Here is a 21172-nt window from a genome sequence, read left to right on the forward strand (position 1 = left end):
TAAGCTCTCTAATGTATTTATATAATTATGTATAATAATTGTTTTTATATTTTTTAAATAAAAAAGTTCTACTTAATTTTTGTATTTTTTTTATTTTAACTAAGTTTTTATATTAACGTAAAGTGATTTTTTTTGTAATAATTTAATATATTTATGTTCCCATCTTTTACAACTTTACGGGTACATATTTTTGATTTTCATGACTTAATTTTACACTTGAATCTCATTTATTTTTATTTTGTATTGATCACTTTGTTTACTAATCTATTTTCCATTTAATTTTATGGTTATTGCTAACCAAAATTATTTTGATAAGAATGCCATTTATATTTTATAAATATATACTTGATATTAAACATTCCTCTGCTCAATTTTTTTTTATACTGTGTATCTTTTAAATAGTACTTAAAAGTTAAGTAATAAAAAAAATTAAATGTACTTTATAGTTTATTAAGATTTATTTACATAAGAAAATTGTGTGTGTGTGTGTATATATATATATATACAAATATAATATATACTTAAATTGATTTGAAATAAAAATTAATTTATATGATATTGTTTATTGCAGTTATTTTTATTCTAAGTGTTATAATTTAAAACAATTATACTTAACACTACAGTTATATTTAGAAGGGAATATGTTTTATTTATAACAAGTATCATATTTAATTGTAAATGTTATTTATCATTTATAGTCAATACTCCTCAATAGTATTATTTGGATTTTAGTATAGGTAGTTGTAGAAAATAACATATAAAAACTTAAATTTAATGGTCCAGGCATATAAGGTTTAATGAGAATAATTTAATTTACTTGGAATATTTTCTTTGATTGACTCAATAATCGTTACATTATAATATGAAAGAGAAAAAATTGCCTTGATAACAAAATGTAAAATAATGATATTTATGTACTTTTCTTTTTATTTACAATTAATTTATTTCAATTTTCTATTTTAAAATGCTGTACATAATAAATAGTATCCATCAACAGACTTAAGCGCATAATAAATAAATATATTTACATTAATAGTTGCACATAACATGTTAATGCTGGTAAAAAAAAAAAAAAAATATGTCAATTAAATATACTCATACACAATTGCACATACATAGTAGTGCATGTTTTGTGTGTATGTATATTTAAATCCATATCATGGCCCATGGCCTGTGTGTTGTTTGATTATTCTCTAAGTGTAAAAGCGACCTACTTTTAATCGCATCACTTTTGTTTGATCGTTGAAATGAGCAAATGTTTCAGAATAAATGGTTTGTCACCCAACTTATTTGATCTGATTGTGGCTGTAATTTGTACTGCATTTAATTATTGTTGTTTCTCATTACTTCACTATTCTTCTCATCTGGTGTATCCTAGTAGGTATTTCGGTATCTGGTACGTGTAGTGAGGTATGGACATGATAACAGACATCCTATTAATAATACGGTTTGTAAATTAATATAACAGTTTAAAAATGAGTAAGTGAATGGCTATTGCTTATTGTAATATTGAATTATTGTGTTGTACATGCCACCTACTGTGCTATTCATTTTGTCTAACGCATTGTTTTTGGTTAACTAGGTATGTGGCATGTACCATGTACGGATAAAACTACTATACAGTAATTCAATAATCAAATATCAATATAACTATTAAGTAACAGTTAAGTACAGTTAGTTCCAGTACAAAATTGTTTAATATATATTTAATTTTATCATTATTTTTTATTATTTCTCAACTGGAATTGAATATAAAAATTTAATTTATTAATAACTATAACTTTTTTGTTTGAAGCTGGAACAGTCTGTATGAGGATAATAATATAATAGTATAATGTATAGAGAAAATTGAATTTGTTATGTGGATTTTTGAACAGTAATATTGATAAACAGAGTTTTTAGTAAAATATTTGTCTCTTAATTAAAATAAACATAATTTTATTGATAAAAATGTATTTTTATGTTGTCTAAAAGTATTTTATTCAGTTTTAAGTTAAATATATATATTATTTTGTATTTTAGTTTGAACTTTTAAAGAAAAGTTAATTTGTTTTTTTTTTTGAAACTATTTATCTACATAATTTTTGGTTAACTTTATCAAATATCTCTATTTATAATAATGCAAATTTAAAAAAATAAATATTAATTAAAATAAAATTTGATTTTATGGCTAACATTTTAAACTTTACTAATAATTTTGCCAGGTAGGTAGGTACTTTGATTTTAATATTATATGATAAAATCCTAAAATTTAAATTTAAAATAATGTAGTTAAAATATTTTCTCAACTATTTTGTCTTAATTGTCTATTAAAGTATTTCTATTAGGTATTAAAATTAACCCACTCACCAATAAATAGAAGATTGCTGTAGGTGAATATACAGTGATAGTTACAGATGACCGTCACCTTAGAATTTAGATCATTGTCACTCTTAGAAATAGTAAAAATAAAATATATTATTTTTTTTTCTTTTGTGTTAAGTTATTAAAAGAAGTAAGTATAGCGGTTAATATAGCATTAGTTTTAAAGTAAAGCCCTGTGTTTTGTTGACTGGCATGCTTGGCACTATAATAGGTATCCAATAATATTTGATAGATATTAGAGAAACATACGAGGCAGTGAATCCATTGTAAAGCCATGCACGCCAACTAATTCGTGAACCAGCATCAATACGTGACTCAATTTCTTGGCATAAGGTCTTTCGATCATGTGATCGGCCAGATCTGAGATCACAAATCATACGTTTTTTGCATTCTGCATCACATGCAGGTCTTGTTGGAGAGTTTTTCCAGTAATGCCTATAAATATCATTAATATATTTTATAATTTTTTGTAATAATATATTATTGTTATTTTTACTTGTAATATAAGTCAAATACAGTTTGATCTTCAGCCAAGTTATTAATAAAAGTATCCCAGTCCTCTGGTCTCAATGACGGTAGATTATAAGCTGCTTGTGTAGAATATAGTTTTTGCCAGATAGGATAGTCATATAAATTAGCTTCTTTCAAATTCATCACCCATGTTTCGTGGTCTAGCACTGCCTACAGATGCATTAATAAAAATTAAATACACTTGGAATTTGTAAATTGTAAGTTGAATAATTTAAAATGTATTACTCTGGTTGAATGTTCTCTATCACCATCTACATAGTATATTCTGTAACCTGGATTGAGGTCGTAGTATGGAGTAACAGAAGGTCCAACATACGCTATGCTTACTGGTCTACCAAGGTCTTGTGTATCATAGAACAGTTCAAATTCATCAAAATGGGTATGGCCAAAAAATTGAGCTGTTATCGTGCTTTCGTACCTATTGAAATAAATATTTGTTTTGTAATATAATTAAATTTTAAATTTAATATACTAGCTGGTAACTATATTTTTACAATTATAAGCAACACTTTTTTTTTAATTGGTAAAATATCATTTTAGTATTTATTTAATTTAATTTGAAATTAAAATCGTAGGTACACAATGCTATTTTAAATCATAAAAAATGTTAATAAGTGTTTAACAAGTTGTTCAAAATCGCCAATAGATAGGTACCTAATAAATTATTTAACATATTTTTTAATTCTATTTATATTTTGATATAATCAAGTATCAACGTAGGTTGCTACATGATTTTTTCTGTAACAATAGGTACATTATTAATATGTATAGCTGTATCTACACGCATTTGACACCTTTTACTCCTACACGATCTCATGTAATCAATAAAGTAATTAGGTACCTAGTACTAAATGCTAATAATTAACTGTAGGTGAATGCCATAATTGTAGTGCCGGTCTATGAAAAACCTACCTAGAGATTATGGCGTAATAGTTTCGACTCCAGACTTTTAAGCAATCCGGGTGCCCAGGTGGTATGTGTCCCAACACGTGGACCTTTTCACCGTTAAATTCAGCATTCTGCAGCTCGTATATGAACCATTGGAGTTCTTTGACTGGATCAGTACTATTAATTAATAACCACCAATTTTTGTTGTTGCAATAGTTCATGTTCAACGATATTATGCGGAACCCAGGCCGAACCAATACACTGTAGAACGCCCCACGTTTGATGGTCCTGCTAACGGAACCCGGCAGCCAACGTCGCCATTGTGTGTCCAATTCGCTGTACAGCCAGTCGATGGCATATTCAGGTTTGTTTACCAACGATGACGGAGGGAAACTGAAAATTTGATTAATTTTTAAAAGGTACACATACTTCATGATCATAAGAATATTTTAATTTTTCAAAATTTTAATATTATACTTGCGCATAATATTAAACGTTTGGCACCAATATAAATGTATATAATATATTTAAGTACCTATTCACCGGAACTGCTTCATGATTGCCGAGTGCTGGAAATATGGGAATTCCTGGAAACATTTTGAGTAATTGAGCAACAGTTTCCTTCAATATGTTCAAGTTTTCTTCTTTTGTCTGGTTCCAAATATCGTGTGCTGGTAAATCACCCGTCCATATGATGTAATCGATGTCCTTAAATAAAATATTTATCTTAAGTTTCTAATTTTACAATTGATTTATTTAAAAGTTATTTACAGTGTGTGTAGAAACAATATGTTGCAACATATTGTCAATGGTTCGTTTAGGAGTATCACATTTTCTGTAGTCACCCCATCTTCCTGCTCGATTTTGAGGACTTGCAGCTGGGCCATTTGTCAAACGACAACATAAAGGTTCATTGCAATTGGCGTTTGTTCCTTCTTCATAATATGGATCAAAATGTGTGTCAGACAAGTGGAGAACTTTGAATTGAGGAACTGGTTCCTGAAAATGTTTAAATTTAACAATTATTTTTAAATTTACTGATAGAATTACTAAGATATATCAATGGATTATGAATAATAACTTAAAATTTTACGAATATGACGAAAGATTGGATTAATAGTTATTTCTTCATTTTGATTTATTTATGATAATTTATGTGCTTGCTTAAAAGTGATTAAGATATTAGAAGTGTAAATTGTAAAGTATAGTTTAAGTAAATTTTTACATCATAATATATACTTACCGACTTATATATTTTAAGTTAATAATTATCATCATGACCAGCGGTAGGTATATTATATTGTATATTAATTAATTTTTTAAAACTTTATCCAAACTGATAAAAATTTTCACATTTTATATATTTTGACAAAGTTATGTTGATGATTTATAACTACTGAATTTAACCTATCTATGAGTATTAAATATGTTAAGTGTTTACTCACTCCATAGTATACCTACCTAATTTTCCATACAATATAAACTATACATTACTTTTAATATTTTAATTTCATTTGGAGTGGGTTTCGGAACAGGAGGAAAAACTACATCCCATTCATGTGTTGGGTTGTAAACATCTCCACAGGCGTCACCAATAACAAAACTGCAAATTTCTTCAGGTCCGATATTTATTCTTTGCAGAACGTAAACAACTTCACCCTAAAGTTGGTAAAATTAATCATAGTGTTAATTTAAATGCATATTGGATATAACTGTATTAGGTATCTTATAGTTTATACCAATATAATATATGCTATTTAATTTCAGTTATGAAAATGACTTACACTAAATAGTTCAGTAATACCCTCACAGACACGTGGCGTTTGTAATTTAAAGCTTGTACAGAACTGGTAGGTAATTTTTACAATGTCATCTCGAGTTTTACCATGTTTTATGTAGTGTTGTAGAAGACCAGCGCCAGCTTTACAAGCGGTACATGACATTTTAGACATAACGCTAGTTTCTACCTCACCCACTACCTGGTTTAAGTTGAGTAATTGTAATGCTTTGTCCACAAATCCAGGCAGTGCAGCCCGAGAAGCTCGACTGTCTTCTTTACTTTTTGTACCATTAATGTCATAGAAATACTTGGTGTAATTTGCCTGAATAGTGAAAAGAAATACATCTAATCAAAATACTTAATATATTATGTAAATATAAATACATGTAACTTAATTTAAAATATGCACAATCTATAATATTATATTCGTACAGTTAAATATAATAATACATTTTGCGTAATAAATTAAATTAAGAATCCCTCCATCAAGTAAGAAGTGATGAAGGTTAAGTGTTTATTTAGAAACTAATTTTCGATACTCGATTAATTTATTTACATTAATATATAAAATATAAATTAAAAAATAACCGATTTTTTTTTCAAAAATTTAAAATTTATATTTATAATGTGTCACTATAGCTATTTCATTGAAAAAAAAAAAAATAAATATTTTTGATAAATTACTTTTAATATTTGGAATTTTTTTAATGTCTCGTTTTCCATTTTTTCGATGTCTGGGGCAGTGTAAACACCAGTTTGGTTGATCATCAGCAACGGCTGATGGTTGGAATCTGAGCTCAATACTATTACGTCTTCCCACAATGACATATTGTGAGTGGTCCATTGTGGCGCTGCCGTTCGTAGTTTTTCTACCGGAACACCTATAATACATTTTTAAATGTAAATTTAGCATATTTAGATTTATAAATAAATAGATAAAATGTTTCGTTTAAATTGACATTTATATAGGTTAGTACCTACCTATTTATTATTCGCTGTATTTAAAAACAAAAATAATAACAACAAACAAATATCTTTATGATTTTAGTCATGGAGTTTCAGTTAAAAATTAATTAAGTTTAAAAAAAATAAATCATATTTTTCTTATATCTATTAAAAATGCCACTGATTTGAATAAGCAAAGGGATGGATGTAGTTAACTCTATTGATGTCATTACATTACTTTTTTAATTGCATGTTTGTCCATTGATTCTACAAATTGACGGCCTTTGTTATATGAACGAAGAATGTATGAATTTTAAATATACTTTAGAATTTCAAATGCAGTGTACTGACTACTGGTTTTTATATTATGAATTATCATCGTCGTTATTGTAGTATTACCTGCCGCGAAGACTGCACACACAGTAATGAACGTTACTATCTGACGTGACCATGTTGTTAACAAACTGAACTGCATAATATGTTGAGAATCTAAAGATAACAACAAAATAATAACATAATTAAAAATTAGTACATGTTGTAGTTTGTATGAAAATTAATATTGATATAAATATATAATAATATATAATAGTAGAATATGTAAATATCTAATTTGTTTGTGGTAATATAAATTTAGATACTGTAAGTGTTTAACTAAAAATACACACATGCTATCATTAAATATATAATAGATGGTATACAGTCAGTTTAAGACCCGTAAGTATTAAAATTTTAATTCTTTAGAAAAATATTATTTCACTTAACAATACGTTTAACTAATTTTTCAGTAAGTGACAATTATACGCATATACCAACGTATAGTATTAAGATACACAAACGGTTTCAACACTTACCAGTAAGTCAGTATATTAATTATACAGGAATAATAGGAATCATGAGGTATACTGACATGGTGTATACAAATGAGTTACCTACCTAATATTATTATTAAATTATTAGCAATTCACATCATTGATTATAATATGGCGTGATGCGAGTACTACCGCGTATGAAAGTAATCACATTAAATACTATAATACATTATACAATGTAATGTGTTGTATATTTTTAGTCACGGATTCAAAGGGCTTTACCCTCCTCCTTTGGAAATTTCATATATTATTTATTTATTTATATAATAAATAGTTCATACGCATTAAAATCCTTAGATTAAAAATATAAATACAATTGTCATCAAATCTTATCTAAAATATTATTTATAATTTATTGACTATTATATTATTTACTAAAATTAATATTGTTTTTACTGAAAAAAATGAATGTAGATCATCCATTTCAGATTTATAAATTCGTGGTTATTGGTAATTTACGATGAGTTTACAAGAAAAGTACCTAATATTATATTATGATACCATTAAATTTATAAATTATAATTATTTAAAATTTTATGTGAAGCGCTATAATGTTAAGAGATATTAAAAACAAAAATCTAATTTTAAGGTTAAAATGTACACTCACAGAACTCAAATGTAAACATTTTTTGGTTTTATACCACAAAACAGTTAAAAAAAATTTATTTTCAACTAATTAATCAATTTATTTTTTGTTTTTAACTATTAAGTTGGAACCTAACAAAGTTACACCAGTGTTAATAATTATTTAGTATAGAACCGGGGAATGATGATTTATTACTGGAAAAAAAGTATTATTTAAGAATATCAATTATTCAAAACCTTTCTTTAATTGTTTAGTGTTAGAGTCTAAAACATTAAGTGTCTATAAAATAATTTATCCTATCGATATATTTAAGCTTATCTAAATGTGTAAAAATAAACTGTATAAAATGTATTGATATATTTTTATTTTTGATAAAATGACCTAATTTTTTACTAGCGATCGTATTAATTTTTATTTATACACATAGTAAAAAAGTAAAAAGTAATATTTTAATCATTAAATTAATTTTTTTTTTTTTTTAATAATTATTCAGTAAAAATTTAAATATAATATTAAAATTATATTGTTTAAAATAACTTAGTTAAGATTAGAAATGAAATATTTTTTTTTTTAATTGTAGTTTTTCAACATAATATGGTTATATTTGATAAGATTTTATAGATATAATCGTTCTTTTCTAATGACCACATACTAATAAAATAAAATCCATATCAATAATGCTTTGATTAGCAATTCATATTTTAAATAATAAAACACATTTTAGTTATATTAGCTCATAAATTCATAATAAGTAAAGCTATTAATTCGAGAGATGTTTCGGATATAATATTATATATTGTGTTATATTTTGGCCACTAAGCATAATACATTAAACTTGAATATCTAATAAATATTTGTGAGTATTAAATTACATACATATATTATATTTATTTTATTGTTTTATTAATAAATATCTCACAGTTCCTAATTGGATATGTGATTCACATTCTTTAAGATATGTTTGCGTTGTAAATCGTAGATTTTTAATATGTATACCTATACATAAATTTAGTGCTATGATCTAATAAATTTCATAATTTTTTATTGGCAAGTAATAATATTAGGTAAAGAGATAACGGACAGTATAATACTAATTTCGTTGAGATAAACCCTTTAATCCAATTTTTTATTTTTGAAAAATTATAGTGGTGTTTTTATAAAGTTGCATGTGAATATAGTTTGTTTATATATTTTTTTGTCATTGAGAATTTCGAAAGACTAAAAATTAAAGACAAAAATTATAAAAAAAAAAAAAAGACAAAATTTATTTTTTTAATTTAAAGACAAAATTTATGATCATAATTGGTAGTTTTGTTATCAGTTAGTTTTTTTAAATGTTAATTTATACATAGGCTATAATTTAGTAATTGGAGTTACTTGACTTGAAAATTTGCTTCACAATCATTTAACAGTTGACATTGATTTATGTTACTGATGTTCATTTACTAGCATTTTGATATAGCTAACGCTAATAGTTTTTTTAAAAGAAATTAATTCTTATCGTTATTCAAGTGTTTATATAGTTAAGTAATACGTATAATAACTTGGTTAAATAGTTATAAGAATGAAAAGAAACTTATTTCTATATATTAATAAATAATAATTGATATCTAATAGGTACCTAACTAAATTTTATAATATATAATATATTATTTAGAAAAAAATTGTCAGCAAATAAAAATATTATTTTTTTTGTTTCTAAATAGGTTCGTTGTATACTATACAAGCTTATAGCTACAAATTGACTATAATACAATTATAAAATAAAATAAATGAAATAAATTACGCTTTATAGCACATCCTTCGAACATAAGAGAAAAATTATTGAATAACAAAACGTCAATGTAATTTAATTTTAATATAATATAGCCAACAATAAAACAGGAAATAATAATAGAATAAATGTAAAATATAAGTTTACTTTTCTTTATTACTCGTATGATATATAGAAAATAAATCCGTAAGTGTATCATAGTGATGTACTGAGGTTTTCAATATTTGAATAGGTATTAGCGATTAGGTATGGTACGTACTACGTAGTAAGTACCTACCTGTAATGATGTAAAATCAATATTTTTATTTATTTAAGCTGTTTAATAATCCGTATGATATTAGAAGTCAAGGCGAAAGCAATTACATAGATATAAAAGCATATTATTGTATTCATTTCATTTTTTAATGCGTTTAATAATAAATTGATTTATAATAAATTGTTAATAGTGTTATTGTGTTATCACGTTTTCGTATAGTTTATCCCTTAGGTACTAGTTTAAAATATTTAAGAATATCGTAAAAAATAGTCGATTGACTTATTTGACTATCTACTTGTATTTTTATTATAAATATATTTCACTTACTTAGGAATTTGGTGTTTAAATCTATCTAAATAAATGAGATTAGACCAATTAGACCTTTTATACATAGACGTGCATGTGCACTACTAACATTTAACTTTAATTCATCAAAATATTTAATGCAAATCGTAGCTATATATTTTCTATTAAAAACATTTTATTAATTAGGTCTCAGTAACTAATTTTTAATATGATTTATGTGTATAACTGGACTATATACATTAAATAAAAATGGGTATAGTCGTATACCTATGTCCTATATGTCTTATATATGACTTAAATTTTCTCCTGTTATCATTATGAAATGTGTACAAACACGTATGTTTCTCTTTTTTATACCAATGCCACTAATCATTTAAAATCGAAAACAAATAACAATCTGTAATGATCTCGTCAAGTATTTTATACATGTAGGCAATATAGATAAAACTAACATTTTTCGCGTTGTTCGAGTTTCACTCTTTTTTTATAATTGTTTGTGTACCTACATGAGCAAATGGTGAAAAGTAATGAATACTATGAGTATGTGTACGTATTATTTTCTAATTTGATAAAACGACGTCTCTAAAAATGTAAAAGTTTGATATTTTTTATTTATAAATTATCAATTGACATAAATTTAAATTCTTTTTAAATTTTATTATCTAATTGTATAATAAAATAAAAAAAATATCTCCTCTAGTATTAATGCATACGACTAATTCGATTGAGTTCATCACGGAGGTATAAAATTTATAGTAAACAAATACAAATAAAGTAAATAATATTTATTATTATTTATACATTTATAAGAAAAAAAATTGATTGTTATTCAAGTACTATGTACAAGAATAGGAAATAAATAAAATGTGGATATAAAAATATAGGTTGTTACTTATACGTAAACGTCCTTTCTATTGAGTATAAAAAAATGTAATAGGTTAAAATATTATACTTTTATTTAATTTATATTTATTAGTCTATAAATGTATAATATTTGTTTGGTATATCATTAACTATTTTTAATGTATAATATTTTTATTTGTATGAATTCAATTATGATTTATGATTGTATTGATAATCCATTTAAACCGAGATGGTAAAATTATGTTACAGCTATTATAAACATTTTGTTTATGTATTGAGAATAAAAAAAAAAATTTACTACCAATCCATGGCCTAGCTATCATCTCAATAAAATAAAAGAATACAAATCTTGCGTAAAATCAATATTTGATGATTTTTGTCTTGTTTTAGTGAATTAATAGTTAACATATATATTTTTTCAAATGTGCAATTTTCTTATAACGACATCATTGGAATTTTGTTCAGGATTTTAAATAGATAGCCAGATAGGTATCTACCTAAATAATCTAAAAAGTTGATAAGTATTAGTAATAACTAATAAACGTCAAAGTTATTTTTCAGTTATAAGATGATTAAAATCGTCAGAAGTATAGGATTCGTCCTTGACCATTCATAATACTTATGTTATTGGCGCCATGCTATAATCGTCTAATCCGATCAATTGCACGCCGTTCTCCTTTTTATACCGATAATATTTATAACGGTTTTAATATGTATTTAATAATACGTATTTCAATTGACCAAATAACCTTTTCAAAACATTATCAGGGTCACATCACATACAAAAATAGTAAACTTAGTTACGTGTCTGATAAAAAAAAGTATTCACAATCCTAGATGTTATGATTATAAACTATTTTACAAATGCTGTAATATTCACATTCTATCTTGAGAGAACAAATAATTGGAGTTTACAAATTATTAAATTATTTTTACTAATTCTATTTATTTGAACAAATTAGGAAACTACATACAACCATATACAATATTTTGTTTATAATTATAACTTACGAATTATAAGTTAAGTACTTATTTAAACGTTTTAGAAGTTCAAAATATAGAAATAACTAAAGTTTTAATTAATAATTATATAATAGCATTCATTCTATCAAAGATAAGTAGCTAGTTATATAAAATACTGATTAACTAAAAAAAATTTCGATGTGGTAGCTGCTAAATGTATTTTAAATATAGGACATATAGGTATTTACTTACTTTAATATTATGAATTTCAATTATTGAAATAATAAGTCAAATGATATAATTTTGAAAGATTTAAGATCTTAGAGATTTTGATTTAACTTATAATATTTCTAACATTTCTTTTTTGAATATTATGATTATATGTAATTTAATAATTTCAAATTTTTGTATACATTTGCACTTATTTAACACTATTTAAATAATTAATTAACCTATTAAATTTTTTTTTTTTTTGTTGAAAAAAATCAGATTTTAAACCCCAAATAGAAAAATTAACTTCGCTATAATAATTATAAAATATAGTAATAGTCTGTAAAATTTTGATTACAAAAATTAGTTAGAAAATTTATTGATGGAGACAAAATACCTATAATTAATTTGTTTTTTGTGTAATATACCTAGCTTATGACATTTTTTTAATTTTAAATGTTTTTGTGTAGGTATTTTGCGATAGGTGAAATATTATTCAATAATAAAACGTTTTCCAAGCATACACAGTTTTTTACAAAAATTTTTCCATGTTTATAAAAATTTAAATATAATTCCTGTATTTCTATGTTTTTTTTTTTAACCATAATCAATTAGAAAAATAAATATTTAGTTAATGTACATACCTTATTAATACATTTAACTTATTCTGTCTATAATTTTAAATAAAAATATATAAACCTCGTAAGAATCTTCGTACTTCATGTTGTTCATACTACTTGTAACCGATCACTGAATGGTCAACGGGTCAAACCTAACCTCGTGTAGGTTCTACTGCATTACCATTACTGACCCCCTCTTAATAAGAATGAACGGTTAACCACTTTTATGAGTGTTTAATAATTTGATTTCAGTAGATTTATATATTACTTTATAATACAAATACAATTAAGTTAAATATAAACACTTAAAATGTAATAAAAATATACTTGTATACATAATTATTATATTAATAACAATTTATTAAATTATTTAAATTTAATAAGACAATTAAAAATACAACATATTAAATAAATATATTTAATTAATTAATAGCGGGCTGTGATTTATAAATAACAAACATTAGGTATACATGTTATATTTATTATTCATAATATTTCAATTTAATATTTTTTGTGGAATGCTTAGAATTATACATTATAATTTTATTAATCACACGATAAGTAGATATTATAATGTGAGTACACAATATAAATACGCATAAAAAAAATGAAAAATGATCATATTTTACTCAATTATATTTTAGGTAGATTTGTATACGAGCTAAAAACTGATTAAAAATAAAATTATTTACATTTTTTAATAAATGTGTGTTTTCATTTTTTTTTTTTATAACAGTTTTATAGTTTACAGTTCTTTTTAACATTTTATTATTAACTAAGAAAATGTTCTTTTCGTGTAGAAATATTCCCTCATTTAATAATCATTTACCTATCAGTTATTTAATTATGAAATCTTAAATTTCTAAGAATTTTTAATTATAAAATAGATAAGTTAGTCATGGCGGCTGATGAGTATTATTTAAGTAACTATCTAACACATTATAATATTCCAATAGGCATTTATGATATACTAACATTAAAAGAAACACAAAAAAGTTAATCCAATATAAAATAATGTAAAAAATATGAATTTACAGTTTATTTTCAATTGTGAGTACATTATATTTATTTTAACTTCTTATAAATAAATAATATTTATTTGTATATTAAATTTATTAAAAATTCACATTTATGTATAATTTATTAAAAAAGTCCAAGTTCTAAAAATATTTTTATCAAATTTAATAAAATACGTTTTTGTTTTGACGTGATTCAAAATGGTATCTATAGGCACCGTTATTGAAAAAGTATATTATAATGATATGCTTATTTTTAATTAAGTAATTTCCTGTTTGTCCTTAACAAAGATACTATCGGTAAAAATGATGTGTAGAATCGAGTCGATCATATTTTATTGAGGTCATTGTTAAAGGAGGAAATAATTTTGAATGTTAAGTTATACAAACTATTTTAGAAGATAAAATATTAATATTTTATAATAGGTACTAGGTACTTATTTATTTTTATTCTGTATTAAATATTTTTTTAAATTTAACTATCAGGTTAAATAGTTAAATTAATTTGAAGAATAAACTACATAGTATACAAAAAATTACACATTTCATTCATCGGTATCAATATTTTTCCGGTTTATAATTTATTTTATTCACGTACCTACCTATTTATATTTTATAGAACCTTGACTCAGTAAAATTGAATGTTAATGACGCAAATAATATAACTAGAAATTAAATATAATATTATCACAGGGTAGGTACTTGGATGTAATATCGTAATAATATTGAATGAGGATTTCGTTAAAAAACTAATCTTCAAATACAAAAAGGCTAAGTTAAATATGATTAAATGTCTGATGAAATTAGTACCTACCTGAGAGATACCAACACTATATTATATTACAAGTTTACAAAAGAATTTTCATAATATATTCTCCGTTAGTTGACATTCATTTATTTTTGCAAATATTATGTAAATTAGGTTATATAGGTTTATAGGTAGGTAATATATATGTTGCTGAAGGAGTGAAAGTAAGTAAAAATTAAAATAGAATCTTAAGTACCTACCTACAATTTAGGATTTTACAATATAAGCTGAGTATTTTCCATGTAAAGTATATTTTATTAAAAACTAATAGCTATATTTTATTTTTTCGTTCCGTTTAAATTTAAGGAACATCTAAGGTTTTAAAATATAATTTAAAATTATGCTCGGAATGTACTTAAATCAATAAAATAGTTCTTCATTTTTAATAGAATTATTTTTTTGTTTATTTCAAATAACACAAGAATTGAAAGTAAATAACATGATGGGTAGAAAAAAAATAATAATTCAAACGATAAGATCTTTGAGAGGGATATGCATTAAATAGAAGGGAGAGAAATTATCATGGTGTGATTTCATTGTACAAGGACTGTGTGGTTACAACTTAAAACTGTGTAGGGTGCCTTGTAAATTACTACTGTAACTACCTGTAAATTAAGATCGGATGATTTTTGATTTAAAAGTTATATAAATATTTGGTGTATTTTAATTATTTTACGTATATATTATACAATAAATAAATATAAATTACACTATTTATTTATTTATTTTATACATTGCTTCTAGGTTTGGTTGATGTTTGAAAAACATAAAAATAATACATTTATTATAAATATAAATACCATTAATGATTTAAATTTTGCCTAATAGTATTTTATTTTACACATATTTGCTATTTGGAATATTACAAAAACCAAAATATTTAATACTAATGTAATAAATTGTACATAGTTAGTACCTAAATATTATTTTTTATAGGTTCTAATGAATGTATTACACCTAAATATTTTAGAGTTAAATTTAATTCTAATGATATTTTTGTTTATTTCATTATTTCTAATCTGTATGATAAATTATATAATATAAAGGCTAAAAGGTTTTTGAATAATTATCTAGATTTAGGTAGACACATAACGTGTTAGCGATAACGAGTTCCGGTAGTAACATTTAATCTAAGACCACGGTAAGATACATTTTTATCTCGTTTGTAGTATTAATCAAATCACTAGTGTAGAATAGAGCGTACAACCCTCATAAAATTGTATCTCATTAATATTTCGAGATAACACTTAATCGTTATTACATAGCTGCATTTCTATTATTATACTTCTTAACCGAAATTCTTTTATTTTTTATTTTATATAACCGAATAATGATAATAATTATTTCGTGCATCTATAAAATATATATTTTATAATGCCTGAATTATAGAAATAATGATCGTGGGTCGTTGCCTAACAATACGACTGTTTTCATTTATTTAGTGTAAAAATGGTAAGTTATTGTAACTTTACAATGTAAGTCGTAAGTGTTTCTAAAAAGAATTTAAAATATAAACTACCATCCTCGTATTAAAGAAGTCTAAATATTTGACCGGGATAAATTATCGGTCTTTTATTTAAAAAAATAAGAATAAATTACTCAACTATAAAAAAAATTAGTGTCATATAAAATTATAGTATTTAATTTAAAAAAAACTGTGATCACTAGCAATAAATAGATTTATACAAATTATACATCATTTTTTCGAATTTTTTTCTCATAAAATTGTATTTGTTCATAAATTAATGCAAATTTAAAATAAAGAAGTAGTATTATATTGTTTTATGGGTAATGATATAAATTAGTTATTTTTGACACGTAAATCACTATATACTATATTAGATCTTTATCAAGCGTGGAATTAAGAAATAGAACAGGAATATTATTCATAATAAGTGGTCAATTATACATTTGAAAACATAATGAAAATAAATTATTGTGAAAATAAAATAAAAGCTGTGTTTTATTTGACAGAGGTGCATGGCAATTTATACAATTATTTTGAATTAAAAATATTTTCAGTACCAAAATGTTTATTCTACAATAAAAATGTGTTTAAAGTATATTACGAGTATAAATAAAATAGTATTTGATAGATAAATAAAAAAAGTCGGGTGCCCATCTAATAATTTTCTGTAATCATTATCGAGTTTTAAAAATTTAGGTTTGTATCAATATTTAACGATTATTATAAAGTTTGTTACTGTTGTAACCTTGACCTAGTCTCGGTGGTCCGCTACATGACCGAATCAACCGGTTGATATAGTATTTTTTCTTTTGGAATAGTTGTATTAAATTGTCATGGTTGTACATGTGGGGAGTCTTGTTGAATCATAACTTAAATAAATTATCCACATTACCTATATTATTATTATTTTTAACACCATTAGATTTAATAATAAAACTATAACAGAAAAATTGGCATACTCTAAATTTGAATCAAGTTTAAAAACTATACTTTTAAGGTAACAAGACTTAAAGATATAGTCTGAAGTCATAATTCGGGCAGTAGTTTGTAGTTTGAAGAGCTTCTCGTAAAACCAAACTAAATAAATAAGTCTTAAGATGATGTTTTATATTTCGTAACATAATTGTTACAAAAATATTATTATTTATTATTATCTCGCGAGTCTTAACAAGAGAAATAAGAGGATAATATATATGTATATAATTATTAAACAAATTATAAATATACATAATATAAGAATCATAGTATTGCGTGAATAAAATAAACACGCTGCTAACAATTATTATTGAAAAATGAAAAACAGAAAGAAAAATCTTATTGATTAACGAATAACGCACTAAACATTTTTCATATTTGTGATTTTTATTATCGATTGATATTTTAGTAAAACAATATTATTCAAATAAGATATGTCCATTCAAATAGTTTTAAACGTTAATTTCAATGTTTCGATATGGGAACACGAGTAGTGCGCGTAATATTATTTGATATAACATAATATTACGCCGAATACGTGCTAATTAGTCGTCGAATGATATACGGAATGATACAAACAATTTTGTTGTCATTCGTTCGATGTTTATGATAAAATAACAATTTACAGGTAGCTCTATAAAATTTTTACAATAAGCACAATATTATCTATGTTCATTAATTTATGCTAACTCCCAGGTCATATTATTATACCTACCTATAATCTACGTACAATCACAATAATATATACACAATTTATTTCCCCGTGCCCTGCATCAGATGTCGCCGGTCATACTATAGTGATAATATAATAATATTGGTACGTGACTGGTGTGTCGAGATTAACCTACTTGGAAATGACGCTCACCACCGATCGACAGTCAAACAACCGTTTTGACGTGCCACTCTCACTATATAATGTACATTACACACACGTGTCAGGTATATAACAACATAAAACACGCGTTACCGCAATAGACCATCATCAATCTACATCCAGATGAAAATCATAACTAACCGCATCGTCTGATAAGTGATCGAGGATTAGAGAAAAAACGACTTTCGCTCACATTTGATCACTAACAATATTGTAGCGCCCGAACAAATATTATGGCTGATGTGTGGTCAGAAGTGATAAAAACTTACACATGTGAAAAGTTATTACATGGAAAGTGCGTCTTGCAAAACAATATTATAGTGTTTGAAATTCTACACGTTTCATATTATATTATTATTATGAATGAAATATGCATCTCAGAAACTATGAAATACATTTATACTATTATTTAACTATGAAATATGACAAGTAATATTTTTCACGGTATATACATATTATAAAATATATGTATACATTTCTAGTATAAAAATGTATTCGGAAAAAATTAAAATTGGAAAATTTAAATTTAACGATTTACAATTTATTTTGACGATTATTTTTAACTATCAGAGCATAGTTTTTGACGTAAAACAAAAAATAATCAATAATAAATAGGAAGATAAACTTGAACTTTTTCAAGGTTATAATGTATTATGCAGGTACATTGCGTATTGAACATTATTGATTCACGAGAAATATGTTTTTCTGTTTTATTAAATATAAAAACATTCATATAGAATTACAAAATTTAATTATTGTATTTAAAATACGATTTTATTTTTAGGCTTGAAGTTTTTAAAAATAATTCGATATTACGTTTAGGATCACATTAATGTAACATTAACTTAATATTTTTCGTTTATTGTGAACCATATACAATATGGCCTAACTATGGTATTTGTTTTTACAGAAAATTTAATTATTATTAAGTATGATTGATGTGGTATTATAATAAAGTTCACACTAGGGTAATTAATTTTTTTTAATTAAAATTACCATGATAACAGTTTATCATATAATAATGTTTATAGAAATAAAAATTTTCAATTTTTTATTATTATGTATTTTTTGTATCTGATATGACTGATATAAGTTACTCATACGAATATTCCTAGAGAATCCTGCAATTCGAGTAATATTTTACATATCTAATTGTTAAACCGTTAATAATTCGTGTATTTATTCACGTACTAATATTTTGATTGAAATACTATCGTAATAAGCAACAACAATACATAAATTGGCAATTCTAGCAACAATAGCTAGACTAATGATATTGATGTTTACTATTATGTTTTACTTGGTTAGAGATGGCTCCCTATAGAGACGTACCTACCTACTGTAATTATTATTAATATATGAAAAGAAAATACGTTGAACCCGTTTGGTGTTTGTGCGTTGGATGAATAATTATTTTATATCGGTAAATATTTACAGTGTTTCAAATAAAAGATTGCAAAAACTCATTTTACTCGATTGTGCTTACTAACTGAATAGTGGATTAGAATTGATGTATTCGTACATATATAATGAGTTTTTTATAACTAGAGTAGATGTATTATATTTATTAGTAGACGCCTATACCTAATATAAAATCCGTTATACGACATTTCAAAGATCGAATTCGGAAATATGGGACACCTATTTTTATAGCAATCGGGTTAAAATTGAAATATTTAAATAGAATCAATTGTATAGATGTTAATATATTTTAAAGGCCGCCGTTTTTGTAAGAATTTTGTTCATCTACATAATATGTACTTATGGGACTTATGGAAGATAAAAGTACTACCAGCGAACGAACCGTTTCCGGATCCAAAAGATTTCACCTCCGTTCCCGGAACTTTAAAAAATGTGTTTACAATGGTCGCGCGTGTGCACTTACGACTTGGATAGGTTCGAGTGAAAGCGATATTCACATATGTGAGTGTGTCAATAAAACGTATGATTTATTAATTTCTTTTTTTTATACTCACGTGCGAGCCACTTATTTCGTGTTCAAAATAACCACCATGAATCGGCGATCAACACGCTTTTCCCTCTTTTTTCCTTTTGTCGTAATTTTTTACGACGGGAAAAAAATTGCGTCTCACAATGTCGGCATACCTACTACGAGGCTGAACTTGTTATGACACGACGTATTGATAAAAACAAAAGAAATTAGTTTCCAAGAACAAGACGAGGTTTCGGACAAGTGCACTACGAATTTAAATTTAGGTATGTATATCACGGTAGTAGTAGAAACGTAGGCAGGTATACGCGTCTAAGTGTACGACGAACTTTTACGATGATCGATTATGATATTGAATTTATATTCCGCGAGGACGTCGAGCGAATGTAATGCCTATGTCAATGAGTTATAATATAATGTCGTTTTAAGTAAACCGTTTATCCTTTTTTTTTTCGAATACGAGACGGCGCGCGGCGTGGTGACGGCGACGACTGCGGCGCTGTAGGTATATACACGAGAAAGTATCACAGTGGACACGATATTACCGACTGCACCAGTGCACCAGTGGATTTTCGTATACCGTTGGTCGCGAGAGCACACACACACACACGCGCGCACGCACATCGACACGTATAGATATAGTAATAATTAGCACAGTGCTGCCACGTACCGGACGCTCACTTAAGTCTCCAAAAGATGTTATTTATATTATATTTTATATACATTATATATATATATACGTATTACGCTATACTACCTAAACATTCACACAATATTATTGCGTGTTGTTAATTTATTATTATTATTATTATTATTATTGGCGGTCGTCTTCGTAATTTTTTTTTTTTTTTTTCTACGCTGTCGGCACCAAAAATTGTAAACCCATATTATATGTAATAATATTGTTACTGTATTGTTCATATTATTATGTTGTTCGTTTTACAATAATATTATAATCCATACTTCACATGACGCTTGTTAGTTGGTTGTTGTTTTACGATGACAGAGCTCGTTGTAAAACTCTTGAACTTAGGTATGCATTTCTGCATAATAACCGTGGTTGTTGGAGACCTTTTTTTGAAAATTATTACTGCGTAAATTCAAAGTTTTTGAGGAAACAATTC

The 21172-nt window shown here is 25.1% G+C and overlaps 1 protein-coding gene across 5 annotated transcripts; it reads right to left on the reverse strand.

Moving 5' to 3' along the window:
- Window positions 1-970: 970 nt before the first annotated feature.
- LOC112601437 (sphingomyelin phosphodiesterase) lies at window positions 971-20603 on the reverse strand. Of its 5 annotated transcripts, XR_003115055.1 has the most exons (13): window positions 20074-20603; window positions 6908-6997; window positions 6248-6444; window positions 5568-5885; window positions 5278-5442; window positions 4555-4782; window positions 4319-4491; window positions 3808-4176; window positions 3121-3313; window positions 2861-3045; window positions 2614-2799; window positions 2350-2431; window positions 1349-1433 (listed from the first exon to the last, which is right to left on the reverse strand). XR_003115055.1 is itself a non-coding variant. In XM_025349074.1 (12 exons), exons 2-12 carry the CDS (start codon window positions 6981-6983, stop codon window positions 1361-1363), a joined length of 2163 nt encoding a protein of 720 aa, XP_025204859.1. In that variant the 5' UTR covers window positions 6984-6997; window positions 20074-20603; the 3' UTR covers window positions 971-1360. The 5 variants fall into 5 exon arrangements, 4 of the variants coding, with proteins under 4 accessions (XP_025204859.1, XP_025204860.1, XP_025204861.1 ...); XM_025349074.1 differs by lacking the exon at window positions 2350-2431 and having other exon boundaries at window positions 971-1433; XM_025349075.1 differs by lacking the exons at window positions 2350-2431; window positions 20074-20603 and adding an exon at window positions 12981-13070 and having other exon boundaries at window positions 971-1433.
- Between the last annotated feature and the right edge of the window lie 569 nt (window positions 20604-21172).

Source organism: Melanaphis sacchari, unplaced genomic scaffold (assembly GCF_002803265.2).
Source record: "Melanaphis sacchari strain LSU unplaced genomic scaffold, SCAv2.0 Contig78_pilon_pilon, whole genome shotgun sequence".
NCBI classification, from domain to species: Eukaryota; Metazoa; Arthropoda; class Insecta; order Hemiptera; family Aphididae; genus Melanaphis; species Melanaphis sacchari.

Bases quoted from the DNA above. Each gene is read 5' to 3' on its own strand.
- LOC112601437 (XM_025349074.1), bottom strand. From the start codon at position 6,983: ATGCAGTTCAGTTTGTTAACAACATGGTCACGTCAGATAGTAACGTTC. The intron at 5,886-6,247 runs GTAATTTATCAA...TTCACTATTCAG, and splicing joins AAAAATTCCAAATATTAAAA to GCAAATTACACCAAGTATTT. The intron at 3,314-3,807 runs GTAGGTTTTTCA...TTATTTCAATAG, and splicing joins TATTACGCCATAATCTCTAG to GTACGAAAGCACGATAACAG.